Here is a 14,276-nt window from a genome sequence, read left to right as displayed (position 1 = left end):
GTCAGCCCCACAATGTATAGCATATCACGTTGGGTAGATACATTGAAGTGGGACAGGAGTTTCTTTCTGAAAGACCTGGTCACTGGAGTTAATGGACCAAAGGCATGACCCAATGTAGCAAACCCAATGTTCTTGTGTTAATAATCAGGCTGTCCTCTGGCCTGATATTTTAAATCTGGTTAAAGTGAGACTTTTGCACTAGTTTCATTTTGTCACATGGTTTCCAGTGTTTGGAGCAAGCTGTTAATGAGCTCTGGCAGATTTATGATCACTAGACATAGTTCTGCAAACACATTTTTTTACAAGTTCAATTATTCATAGGGCAGCAACCATGGAGGAGTTCCTTGCTGTATCTGGATGAAATGAACTTTACCACAAAACCTTAGGAGATCGTTCCAGTTGTAGGCCCTAATACTACACTCCTCACATACGCAAAAATCAGTGGCTAATTGAAGCAACGAAGCCTCAGAATAGTGTTTTGCATACATTGAAGACATGACCTATCATATTTTTAGAATATACTTCAACAACCTCTGATAATAACCCTAGTTATTTTATGTACCCGTATGTTTTTAAAGAACATTTTAAACCACCAGTGTAAGCATTTACTACTACAACTGTATTGAAAGAGCCCATTTTCAAGGTTTATTCTGATTTATTATGATATCTCCAGCTGTAATACAGAATTTTACAAATGTGCTGCATTTGTTGTTGGCCTAATTAAGTCAGCAACCAAGTCACGCAGAGTTTAACACAAGCAGCCTAAAGGTTTGGGGAAAATACTCTTAATCAAAGTGTACATATCACTCAGTGTATCATGTACATGATCTGTAAATACATAGTTATTTTAAAACTGGAAGTTATTTACAACCAATTGAGAACCTCTCATTTTATTTAATTCAGTTCAGTTTGTACCTATCCATTGTACTAGGTTCTGTACAGATATTACAAAACATTCTTTGTATCTATGGATAAACAGTATCAACAGGTTGCTTTCAGTTACCCCAGTATAAATCTGGAGTAACTCCAAAGAGTTAAGCCTGGATACATGTGGAATGATTGACAGCATAATTTGGCCAGATATGTCAATGTAGGCAATTTTAATTGTTAAATGATACAGAAACTAAAAATGTATGTTTCTACTCTGCAAAGTAACTGTAAAAATGCCAGCTTTTTTTACCCCATGAATTTTCAGACATAGCTCTTTACTTTAAATGAAGGGGGGGGGGGGGAAAATCACCTTTCATTGCTATTAATACTGCAGTAACACAGCTACAGTAGAATAACCTGGATGCCATGATCATCAGCATTATTAAACGAGTAAATATGATAAGTAATTGATTCAGACATGGAACCCCACAATGCTATTTCTGTAGGGCAACCTTTCAGATTATAACAGTGCTTTAAAATATACTATGGCCACTAGCTGGGAAATTCTCATTTACAAGCCAAACAGGATTTTTTTGTGCATATGTAGTCCAATAATTAAAAAAAAAACTACACATATTTTAAGTGTATGAAAATATTTTTCTCTGGACCTTATGCATCAAATGTGCAGAAATGGCTTCTAAAGTTACAGTCCACCATTTCTGATGCTAAGATTTAAATTCTCAAATTGGGTAGTTTCACATAAGCACTCAATGTGCATCTGCAAATACAGTTTACACTTGTAATACTGAGTTTTGCATATGCAAGAGCTGGGAAATCAAATGTGCATGTTTAGTTTTAGAGGCTTATAAATATTTGCTTCTATATTGGAAGTCTGAGCATTGATTGAATAAGTGTTAGAAAGTTAGAAATAGAAATGTATTCTAAGAAACATGACAGATTTAACCCAAGGTACATTATGTGGTGTACAAATATAACAGCATGGTACCCAAGTGCCCCCTCCTGGCTGGGTGTGTCTACAGTCTTTAAACAGTTTCAGTCCTGGTATTGAGCCAGTAGTGGCCTACCGCCTACTCTAGGTGCCAGCCCAGGGCCCCTAAGAATAGCAGCCACCCAGGGCCATGTCCCTTTAACTAAACTGCTTTCAGTTCCCTGGGCCGCTTCGCCAATGCTTCACCCTTACCTCAAAATGCATCTATGTTCAGGCCCAGCAGCCAGCCAAGAGCCCTTTCTTACTGCTCTGGTCCCTGCCAGCACTGAGCTGTCCATAGTGCTACAGTTCCCTTTGGCCAGCCAGGAACACAAACTACACTCCTTTGACTCTGGTCTTCACTGCTGCTTCTTTTATGCTAGCCTGCAACCCTCTGATTGGCTAGCCCCTTATAGTGTCACCTCCTGATTGGCTGCTTCCTGTGCAGTCTTTCTAGGCCTCTTGGAGGACTTAGCGCCACTGCTCCTTTTCTGGGACGGGTGTGGCAGGGCACTATGGCCTCCAGCAGGGGACCTCTGGGCCTAGTCCACCCCACCACAATGAATAAAACCCTTATTAAATGTCAGATGTTGACTATTAATACTGATGGAGGAATAGAACATCTTGGACATCCTGCCTTATACAATTTAGGAAACTGTATAAATAATAATAATAATCATTATCATCATCTGTGGAAAAGGGAGCTTTTGTGCCTTCCTGTAGTTGTGCAGAGCAGGGTCTCCATTTAAGTCAATGGGGGGGGGGGGTCTACGTATGATAGGAATGCAAAATTAGGTAAATTAAGATTTAGTGCAGAGACTAAGGCTATGGGCAGGGTCAGCTCTAGGTTTTTTGCCGCCCCAAGCAAAAAAATTTTTGGCTTCCCCGCCCCCACCCCCTGCCGCCCCAACCCTGGGCTCTCCCCCCACCCGACCCGCACCCCCTGTTGCTCCAACCCTGGGCTCTCCCCCCTCACCCGACCCGCACCTCCTGCCACCCCAACTCTGGGCTCTCCCCCCCCACCCGACCTGCACCCCTTGTCGTCCCAACTCTGGGCTCGCCCCCACACCCCACCCCACCTGCACTTCCTGCCATCCCAGCGCTGGGCTCTCCTCCCCACCCCACCCGCACTCCCTGCCGCCCCAGGCTTCCCCCCACCAGCGCTGACTCCGCCCACTCCCCCCTCGCCTCCAGCCAGTCCAGCGCTGGCAGGGTTGGGGTAAGCAGCGGGGCTCCCGGGCCACGCCACAGCCCAGGGTCCCTCCAGCCGGGGCTCCCGCCTCCAGGACCAGCCAGGACCGGGGAGGACAGAGCCGGGGGACCACCCCGGCAGGGGGCTGAGGAGCCGGGGCAGGGCAGCCCCAGAGGGAGCGGAGCCCCGGAGAGCGGGACGCGGGCCCCGCACGGCAGCACCCTGCCCTCTGTGGCCCCGCTGCTGCTGCTGCTCCTGGCCGCCCTGCTGCAGTCCCTGGATGGCTCGGGCTGCTTCACCCAGCCCCGGCTGCGGCGCTGGGGGGCGGCCACCCTGTGGCACCTGCAGGCAGCTTTGTGTGCCCTGAGGGGTGGCCCCCAGCCTAAGTGTCCCGCGCTCGGAGCCCACCCAGCCATAAGGTGCGGGCGCTGCTCCCCAACGCGAACTGGAACGGCCCCAGGGCGCCCACGGTGCAGGATGCGCTGCTGCTGCCAGGGCTGGCTCTAGGCTTTTGCCGCCCAACGCAAAAAAAAAAAAGAGGCTGGCTGGAATGCCACCCCTGAAAATGTGCCGCCCCAAGCACCTGCTTGGTTTGCTGGTACCTGGAGCCGGCCCTGGCTATGGGGCAGGTACAGCATCACATGATGCAGGCTTCTCAATCCCATCATTCTATGGGTGTCCTACTAGATTGCCAGCTGCTTTTCCACCAAAGTGTGTGTGTGGGGGGGGGGAGGGAGTGCGTGACAGGGAGTGTGTGTGCAGGGGGGGAAGAGACAGAAACAGAGTGTGTGTTGGGGGAGTATGTGTGAGAGTGGGGGGAGTGTGTATGTGAAAGAGACCGAGTGAGTGTTGGGGGAGAGTAAGTCTGTCACTCTAAATTCAGACAGATGCTGGAAGGAACCAGTCATGAGGCAGAAGAAGGGGGACACCCCCGACATCAGCCCCCACCTCTCTCCCTGGCTCTGCACAGCACAGCAGTCTCTCTCTCTCTCTCTCTCTCACACACACACACACACACGCCTGCCTGCTGCAGTGTTCCTAGTGCAGGGGAGAACAGGAGGATTCCACATTAATGATTTGGTCTTTGTTGCAGGAGCTGAGAGGCAAGCTCAGCTGTCAGAACATCCCAGAGCTTTGAAAGGGGAAGGGGCATGCCTGCAGGGCAGCTGAGTTCAAAACAGTGAGCAGAGCGGTAATGGCAGGCATTGTGGGATACTAGGGGAGGCCAGTTATGGTGATATAACAAACGGCAGCATCTACACTGACACTTTGTCGCTTTAAGTTTGCCGTAAAAAGCTTTATGCCTCTTGTCAAGGTGGTTTTATTTTGTCTGAAACTGAAGAGTTTTGTCACCAAAAGTGGCATTGCACTGTGTCCACCTCCACTGTTTTGTTGCCAAAAGCTGCCTTTTGGTGACAAAACTCTGCAGTGTAGACAAGGCCTAAGTGGTGCGGATGCTATGTATTTCACTGATTCTTTTGGCAGACCTGGGCATGAGTCTGGAACCAAACTTTTCCAAGGTTTGGGTATGTTCAGATCTGGAATTTTGTATGTTCTACAACCTGGTTTTAAATCTGACCATTGATGGAGGCTATAGAAAGCTTTTCAAAGCTATCTTGGCAAACAGGGGACTATGACAAGACAGATCATTTGTCCAAGGACTATTTTTGGTTTTCTAATCAAGCTTCTAAAATGTCTGAATTACTCCTTAGTACACACAAAAAATAATGTTTTAAAATGCATTGTCTTTATATTGCAAATGTTGCCATCTCCTGACCCTACATTAATTTTTTTCCCTCTGTGCCTGGCGGCACTGTAACATTCTGGTCCTTTTCAGAATCATATCTCTAGCAACAATTTTTTTTCCCGTGGGAGTTTCCCATCATATAAGAAATATTAATGAGCTCTCAAGTCATGATATAAGGCGTGCTGTTAGGGTTGATAATTACAAGCAGGATACTTGCTGAAAGTGATTTGATTCATATTGTATGTGCCTGTCTGTGGAGCTCTCAAATGCCACAAATTTGAATACAGTACAAAGACACTGCTATTTTGTCTGTGAGCAAATAGCAAGGAGATAAGCAGCTGAAGGTCAGAGCACTGCACTATTCTCACTGCTGCTTCCAGCAAGATGAATGCAGACAATACATATCATAGCTAAAATGAAGCATACAGCCCTTCTGGAACTAAAGAAAAAAAAAGCAGAAAGTAGATTTGTGGCGGGAATTAGGATTTTATGGGCAGTATTTGTATGATGTTTGCAGAGGCTATAAAACACAGTCTTGTCACAGCAGCACAGGCCTGGCTTCTGTTCTGGGCAGTGTCATGAACTTTTGGTGTGACCCTGGATAAAGTTTGAGTCATTCAGGCTGATAGGTTGCAATCCTGCTTGTATTGACTTTAATAGCGGAGGATCAGGCTGAGGCGGCATTTCAAGATCCTTGAGTAGGTGCTACCAAACCCCTAGTCATTACTACTACCACTAGCTATTGAGTCAAATGTGATTTTGAAATGGACCTGAATAAAAGGAATTTATTTGTTTTGTAAAAATATTTGTGGTGAAACTTAGGTTTAACCGGGCATTGGGGTTAGTCAAATTCAGCAAGAGTTCAAAGTTCAGCAAAAACAAAAGTCAACAAACTCTAATTCTCAGCAAGCAGAATAGTGCACATGGAAACTCAAAGGCTGGGACCATTCTGAGGGAAATCTCCTTCTATTGCTCTAGTCCTGGTCTTAGCAAGGGTGGGAGCACTGGAGTAGAAAGGCTGCTGGTGTTATCATCCCTATGTCACCAGAACTCACTTAGAGCTCCTACCCTTGCTAGCACCAGCAAAATTGCAACAGTAGTTGAGCATGCGTAGGCGATTTCCCTGAAATCCTCAGTGCAGACAAGGTCAGAGCACTGTGCATCAGGAACAGAACCGAAACGACAAGGATGAACTCACCATCAGCTGGCTGAGTGCAGAGCCACAACAATTTATGAGAGTGAGCAATAGCCCAAATCCAGGTGTCTGCCCCCTCTGTATCTTAGCATTGCCACAAAACAGGACTGAAGAGGCAAATGAAAGACAAACGGAACTCCAGTCACTGATGAGCAAAGAAGAGATTTGTTTTACCCCAGGCTGTTGTTTTAAATTCAAGCCCCTGCATAAGTAGGTAATGGGGAAGAGAGCCCAAGGCTGCACCTCTTGCAGAGGACAGCCATAGTGTGGCTGAAGAGCAGAGACCACACTCCATCCTAGTGCCTCTACTGGCATTGGCTGCCTGAAAGGGAGCAGGGCGAGGGAGGGGCAAGTGTGGAAGGTGGAGCACAGCACGCCCTCTCCAAGGGTGATGTAAGTGCTACATTGGTATATGCTGCTGGGGAGTCCCCACGAGGATTCTTACCCCCGGGCACACATTGCATCTCCCTCCCAGGTCCCCATGCAGGCATCCAGGTCACAATCTAGCCCTAATTAAAGAAGGTGAGGTCAGCCGCATTAAATTAAGATGTAAGCAATATTCTCCCACGGGTCAGTGAGAATGGAACATGGTTTCTGCTCTTGAGTCTTTATGCTCTACATGCCCCCTTCTAGAACTCTAATGTATTGGGTGACACCGAATACCATGAATCAACAAGAACTCAGGTACCTAAGGGAGTTAGGTGACCAACTCCCACTGAATGCCAAAGGGAGTTGGGCACGTAAGTCTCCTAAGGCCCCTTTGAGAATCCCAGCCTCAATTCTCAAGCAACAAAACCCCCATTGGCTTCAGTTTTCATCAGATGAGCAGTGCACACAAGCAGCAAGAGAGAGAACTTTGGAATTATAGGTAGGTGATCCTATACATTAAGGGCATGATCCTGCTGCTACTGAAGTCAAAGGCACAAAATGCCCAATAACTTTAGTGGTTCAGAATCAGGGCCTACAAGCCCAATCCTGTTCCTACTGAAATTAATAGAAGTTTAGCCTTCAGTTTAGATTTCAGTATTGTTATTATTGTGCTGTGGTGGTACCCAGATGTCTTAATCAGGACCACACTGTGCTAGTCACTGAACCCACAATTAATACAAAAAGACAAAGAGCATACAGTCAAATCATATGACAAGGGAGGTGGATCAAACAAGCGGTGAGGAAGGAAGAATGACAAGGTAACAGTAACACAGTTATGTTGGGTATAAGCCCACGGCCTCAGCACACCAATTATCTAGCCTGGCAAAACTGTGAGAGCAGGAGCAGACTTCAAGTACTAAAACAGGCAAAGTTTGCAATTTGAAAATAAATGGCCTGGATCTTTATCTGGTGTAAATTGTCATAGTTCTGATTTGCACTGGCTCAATATCTGCCCCAAGGTTGTTGGGTTTTTATGTACCTGAAAAATGTGAGGAGGAGCCCTAATTTTTACATGAAGATTCCATAGTCTGATTTAACAGATCTTAAAAGACATATCTACACCACAAGTAAAACCATGTTGTGTTTAGGGACACCTTGTTCTAACACACATTTTATTTCTCATGTGGAATGGAGTCTGTCACTATATTAGAATTAATAACAGGTCTTGACCATGAAGGCTGGATTCTGAATGAGACCGAGCAAGACGGCAAATTGGATTTGAACTTTGACCTTCCTCACCCCCTGCAAAAACATATGCTTTCTCTGAATTACTGTTAGGAGCAAGAAAGCATTTCATTTTTCTGCAAACAAATGGAACAATTTGTAGATGTTGCTATGGGTGCCAGATTTTCTTATTTTTATGCACTTCTAATTTAATTTTCTTAAATAATAAATATTATTTTTTCTGATGGTTTTAACCTGCCAACTGCAAGTGTTCTGCCAGCTACAATATCTCCACTGAATAAATGTGAGTTGTGAAATTTGGATGACATAATCACAGTTTTCAGTGGACTCTCTTGCCCTCCATTTAGCTAACAAGAAAGCAATGGTGCTAAAAAGATATTTTAGGAGAATTTCCTGCTCAAAAGAAAAACATTACGTAGCAAATAATACCAGCATCCCTTGGAACAGATAGAAGAGACTTTTTTTTTTTAACCTGCATGGTATCCTGAATATGGGTAAACATACTTCAGAGTTGAGTTACAGAACATCCCAGAGGGGCTGTTACAATACTGTATTGTAACAGCCCTTCAGTTGTCAACAAGATATCTCACACACTAGCATATTTATGAATTGCAAAGGGCAATGACCAACACAATGAGACAATCTTCCAATTAATTCAACTAACAGTAAGGCCTACCAGTATTGACAGAGTCCCTTTAAGTGACTAGTTCCTCACAGATGCTATTAAATACAAATGTAATTGTAACATGGTGTAAGTAATCTGAAAATTAAAGGGTTTGGTTTCCATGTGAATACTTAGATAATAAGATGTGATTGTAATTATTCCTTGTGAATGAAAGCTGTTCTGTTCTGTCTTCTGTAAATTCCCCCAAATCTGCAAAAATGTAACCTGCAATACCTACTGAAGAGGCAAATTATTTTCTAAAAGAGATACTTGCTTGAAGAAAGCTTACATAAATATGACATTTAAAGTGTTCCCAGAGAAAACGTGAAGAATTAACACTTTGCTAAACTTTTTTTTTTTAAAGGTATAAACTGTGAGCTGGAAATTGACGAGTGTTTGTCACAGCCTTGTCTAAATGGTGCAACCTGTCATGATACTTTGGGTAGCTATTTCTGTTCCTGTGCACTTGGATTCCTAGGTGAACTCTGTGAAATCAACATTGATGAGTGTGCCAGTCAGCCATGCCTCAATGGAGGGCAGTGTATAGATGATGTCAATAGGTATGTATCCTAGATATAGGGTAACTTATTCACAAGAAGGACAGATGCTCGTTAACTTGAACACTAATAGGTTGAAATAACATCTGGTTAATTGAGTTGTCAAATTGTTGATTTCATTTACTAAAAAAGAGGACCCAATCCTGCACTGACTTGAGTGCAAGTTTGGGTGCATTAAGAAATGCAAGATTGGGCCCAGAGCTGGGAAACCAATGGGAGTCTGCTGCAAAGACTGATTGCTAGGTGGACTCCTCACATTTGTAACTTTACAAAGTGCTCTTTAGTCAGCTCTGCACAACTATTATTTAAAGGTGAATTCTGCACCATTTTGATAAAACAAATCTTGAAAGTCATATTAATCTGTCAAAACTTCAGTTTCTTAATCAAGATGAGGAAGTGTACAAAATATAACATGTTGGCATTGTTCAACTGTCCACTTTGAAAGAATAGAAACATTAAAGAAAAGTGAAAGACAGGGTAATAGTAACCATAGTAATAGACATCACTAGGAAATGTGTAAGATATTTTACAGATACATAAGGCAACAGATCCCTGACCCAAAGAGCCTACAATCTGTGTAGATAAAGGACAGAAAAAAAAGAAGGAAAAGGGACAGACTTACAAGCAAGTTCCTTTTGCCAAAATTAAGTGATCCTACAAGGAGATCCAAGTGCAACCCAGGCAGGCCAAAAACCAGGTCTTGGCTCTTTGATGATAGCATTACATACTGTACATGTGATTCCAAAAGAGGGGAAGCTATGCAAAAGTAAAATCTATATTATAGAAGTTAGGCTGGAAACGATCAGTTAGTTCAGCTAAGTAATTCCTCTATCAGTACTGGATTGTTCCCTACCATGTGAATTCCAGTTCTTAAGGGGCTATTTTGAAAGTACCAGTTATAAAGAAATCCATCGGAAAAGCCATGTCATCAAGAGCCTGGGCTTGACTTTAATTCACAAGAGGAGAAAGATCATGTTCCAGCAATGAACTTTTGCACCATATTGCAACATTACGCTAACCTTGTAGAATTCCCTTTCTGTAGTACTGAATGACTCTGAGCAATACAAAGCAATTCTCGATTTTCCAGTGCAGTGCAAGCATAGTGGAGTGAGAGAAAGAGGTCACCTGGCATCTGACACCTGCTCGGCAGAGTCATTTGAAAGCCTGAGATCTTTTGAGGGCACACACATATTGTGCGCAGCAATAATGCTCATTCTAGCCAGACCAAATCACACTCATTTACCTACTGGAGACCAAAACTGTGGCACATGTAGGAACGCTTTGAAGTGACTGATTATACTACAGTGTTTCTGGAGGTCAATTTGGTACTCATAATGAAAAAGAATCTGCACACTAATTACATTAAAAAGGGGCTTGGACAGCAGAGCACATTTGAAATATGAAGATAGTTAGCCAGTCCTTTTCTGCCATCCCTCCTCTTATTAAGATGTTTGAGTTAGAAGAAAGCTTTTATTCTTCACATCCTCATTTCTCCTTTCTACCTCATCCTGCAGTGAAGTTATAATCTTTTGATGGGACAGTCTACTGCTGCGAACATGACTGTGAAGTCACAGATTCAGCATTATGAGCTATTTATTCAAACACTAGGCCAAATTCTTCCCTCATCTTCAGTCTTGAAGCCCTGTTGCCTTCAATGAGGTTACATGGGTGTAACATAGGGCAGAACTTGACACACTGGGCCCAACCCTCTTCTGAAACCAGTTTTACATTTTACATTGACATCAGTAGAGTGCTGATTTACACTGGTACCTAACCTGCACCCACAAAATACCAATATGTGCACACACAAAGTATAGTTGTGTGTGCTCAAAGGACCTGATCCAAAGCCCACTCAAGCCAATGGAAACACTTTCAGAGGGATTTGGGTCAGGCCTAAAACAAGCACTGCTCTGGACAAGTAGCTATTTTGCACATTGTGAGATCTGACGTAAAGTGCCCCCAGAAAAATCGGTTAAGGGAACACAGGGATTTCTTTTAGAAGCGTACACCAATGAAATCACAGCCCGGGCACTAGGAGGTATGGGTGGGGAATTTAGAGCCTCACTGGGCTTTCTACCCACCCTGCCCTTTTTTTTATTAATTATGCAAACCAAATCCTCTATACAAGTTAACCTCAAGGATCCCCTAGCAAATCATTGCAATGTGTAACAATTGAGTGTACATCAGAAATTGGTACATATGGCAGTGCAAGCAATGCTATTTGAAAATTCACTGACACATCATTTCTGGGTCAAGGGAGAAGAGAGGATGGGCTAAAGGGGGATGAATCCCTTCTCCAAATACAGATCTTCACCAAGCAGAAAATGTATCAAGGAAACATATGGAAAACTGACAAAAGAAATGACATTTTTCTGTTCTGAGAATACTTTTAAGAGTTCCTCTCAGGCTGAAAATTATGTAATTGATCAGAGAAGTCCTTCTCCCCACGTTTGACTTCCAAAATTCCATACACACTGGACCAAATTCATCTGTGGTCTAAGTCCACATACCCATTGGTTTTAGCGGTGTCACACACACGGTATGAATGAATTTTCCCCATTGTGAATTTTTTTCCTACCATCCAAAGAAATACTGTAGAATGTTAATATTACAGTAGAAATATCACATTATGCTCTGGTGTTCAACAGCATTACTTGCTTCTCCAGAATAAGGCTTTGGAGGTAAACCCTGACATCACAAAACAAGTGTAGTCTTTTTATCTCAAGGCTAGAGATGTCATGTTCAGTCAGAAATCTTCATGGTTTTAATTGCACAAAAGCCAATGGATTTTTTTTCAAAATAAAGGAAATCTAATATAGTAGCTGAATTAATTTACTTTCTGATGACATACACAGATCCCCTGTTCTTACTAGATAAAGATGAAATGCAAATCACCCCAACAAGCATATTATAACTCAGCCATTTTGCAGAGGCCTGTCTTTTTGTATGACGTGTTGCATTAGGTGTTTACTTGGATCATGCCAGAAACATAGGAGGTATGACATATCATGGTGCGATTACAAGATACTGTGTAATGTGACACAGTTGGCACTTCTGAAATCAGCACAATGGATTAAAAAGCAGGCACTATTGATTGCCTGCAGATAGTTCACTACTGCACATATTCACATCTCATCTTCATGCACAAGCTACTTTATTTCGGAATGGAAAACAATAGCACTGCTGCTAAGTTAAAGAGATATTAGTATTATTTCTCTTACAATATCACACAGAGGCCTTATTGTGCTAGCTCTACACATTGTAAGAAGCAGTCCCTGCCCTGAAGAGCTTACTGCTTAAATAGACCAGGCAGACACAGGTCAGTATAAGAAAGGAAGTATTATTATCTACATTTTATAAATGGGGAACTGAGGCACCAAGACTTGCCCAAGTTTACACAGGAAGTCTGTGGTAAATCCAAGGATTGAACCCAGATCTCCTGAATCCCAGTCTAGTTTTTTAGCCAGAAGACCCAAGGCTGGGAAAACAACCCAAGTTGAAAGTGTTATGAGTGTGTCAGTTAGGCCTGCAAGGCACTGTGCTTTTACATAATAATAAGTACTATTATTATTTATTTCCCATGGTGCCCACAATGTTCTAGGTCCAAACACAAGAGGAGGCACAGTCCCTGCCCTGATCTTTCAACTTTAAAAAAGAGTTTTCATTTTAAATGGGTCATCTCAGCACAGGATGCTATAGAGAATGTTTCCACTGTAAAAGCACTTCAGTCCAAAGATATATATGAATCATCATAATGGCTTCTAGTTGGACTCAGTGTCAACCTTTTGTATTGTAGGTATAGCTGCAACTGTACCAGTAGTGGATTTATGGGCCTGCACTGTGAAATCTTAATTCCCTTATGCCAGTCACAACCATGCCACAATAATGCTACCTGTGAGGACAGCGCTGAGAATTATACATGCCACTGTTGGCCAGGTAAGCTCTGCATTCCCTTACAAGCATTCTCCTTTCCTTTAAAGTAGAAATGTCCACACTACTCTACAGATACAAGAAAACACATACCTACATACATTTAAAAATATTGTATGTGACCAGCCTTGGAAAGGGTTCATGGGACAGAACCTTAGTATAGCTCCATTGGCTCCAATGGAACTCTTGACAGTTTACCCCAGCTAAGGACAGATGACCCCATATGAGGTCAAAATGAACAAAATACAAAGTATTATTAAGTCAACTCATTAGCACAGTTGGAACTATAATCTGGGGTTTACTTCCTAATCGCATGCTTAATTCATCAGCCCATGGAACATGGGAACTCTTGCTGCTGCCGCCAGGTTTTTAGTCTTCACAAAAGGGACTTTTCGATTGAAATGAGAACCCTGGTGCTCCCACACAACATGTTGAACGCTCCAGCTGGAAATAAATTGAGCTATAAGTGGATTTTGGAAACCAACCTCCTGTGGCCCTCTGAGTGCAGGTCCTTACAAGTTAGAACAAGGGTCAACACACAAGGTGCAATTTCAGAGTCTTGTGCTCCTTCATGCAGTCATGTCCCGCTAAACTGAGGAACTGCTTCAGAGTCAGTTGTTTGAGAAAATGCTCCTGCATCCCCAAACAGGATGCAGACACTATAGTTTCCAGAGAGACTCATTATGGTTAGTCTGTATGCTGGTAGATTGTTTTCCTGCTTACTATACTGTAGTGGGAGCTCAGATAAGGTGATTGTTGCATTAGAAATGCATCGATTTGACAGAATTCTTAGAATTATGCAAGAGTCTCAGGAATAACAAGTCTTTGCAATTCTATAGCACCTTCCATTCAAGAAGCTAAAATCACTTTAAAACATTAGTTTATTTGGCCTCCCTACACTCCTGTGAAGCTTGCAGTCAAGCCAAGAACGTTTCCTGATTCCCAGCCCTTTGCCTTAATCACAAGACTACCATCTGTCTTTTATATGCCCTGCTATTTTTGAAATGTGTGTACAATTGAATTGGCGTTGAAGTAAAGCTGAGGGTTCTTACTTTTCTCCCTTCCTTGAGAGCTGTAGAATCTGAGTGGTTTCTTTCTAATCCAGCTGCAACTGCTACTTGCTTATTACCAAGGTGTAAATGATGTATTTGGAAAAACTGAACGAATAAAACAGAAAAAAGCAATGGTTGGAAAAGGCCAGCTGCTTCCAAGTAAGGCTCCTCTTGGGCAAAGAATACTAACTGAACAAACAGGCACGTAAAAACTGAGAAAAGCTTGGAATAGAAATGGACAACACTTAACGGTTTGCTGGAAGCTAATCACCTCAAAGTATGGATGCTTATTGTAAACATTTATAACCTTTTGGGTTTGCAAAACTTGGCAAAAAATGTTATAAGAATCATCTCTTTCTCCTTAGTTTACCAGTACTTCCTGCTTCTAGTTAGTACCATGAAAATGTCACCTGTTGCTGCGGATTTTTGGAACCATAAAACAGCAGCAGAAAGAAAACAGTTAAAAC

The 14,276-nt window shown here is 42.9% G+C and overlaps 1 protein-coding gene across 1 annotated transcript in view; it reads left to right on the top strand.

The window, feature by feature from the left end:
- CRB1 (crumbs cell polarity complex component 1) overlaps positions 1-14,276 on the top strand; it is a 170,450-nt gene that overhangs the window by 68,568 nt on the left and 87,606 nt on the right. The window contains exons 3-4 of the mRNA XM_065554408.1: positions 8,635-8,830; positions 12,624-12,763. Of these exons, the coding sequence (XP_065410480.1) occupies positions 8,635-8,830; positions 12,624-12,763 (336 nt within the window). The remainder of the gene's footprint in view (positions 1-8,634; positions 8,831-12,623; positions 12,764-14,276) is intronic.

This window comes from Chrysemys picta, chromosome 8, assembly GCF_011386835.1.
Source record: "Chrysemys picta bellii isolate R12L10 chromosome 8, ASM1138683v2, whole genome shotgun sequence".
Classification (NCBI taxonomy): Eukaryota; Metazoa; Chordata; order Testudines; family Emydidae; genus Chrysemys; species Chrysemys picta.
This window is presented reverse-complemented; position numbering and strand designations above follow the sequence as displayed.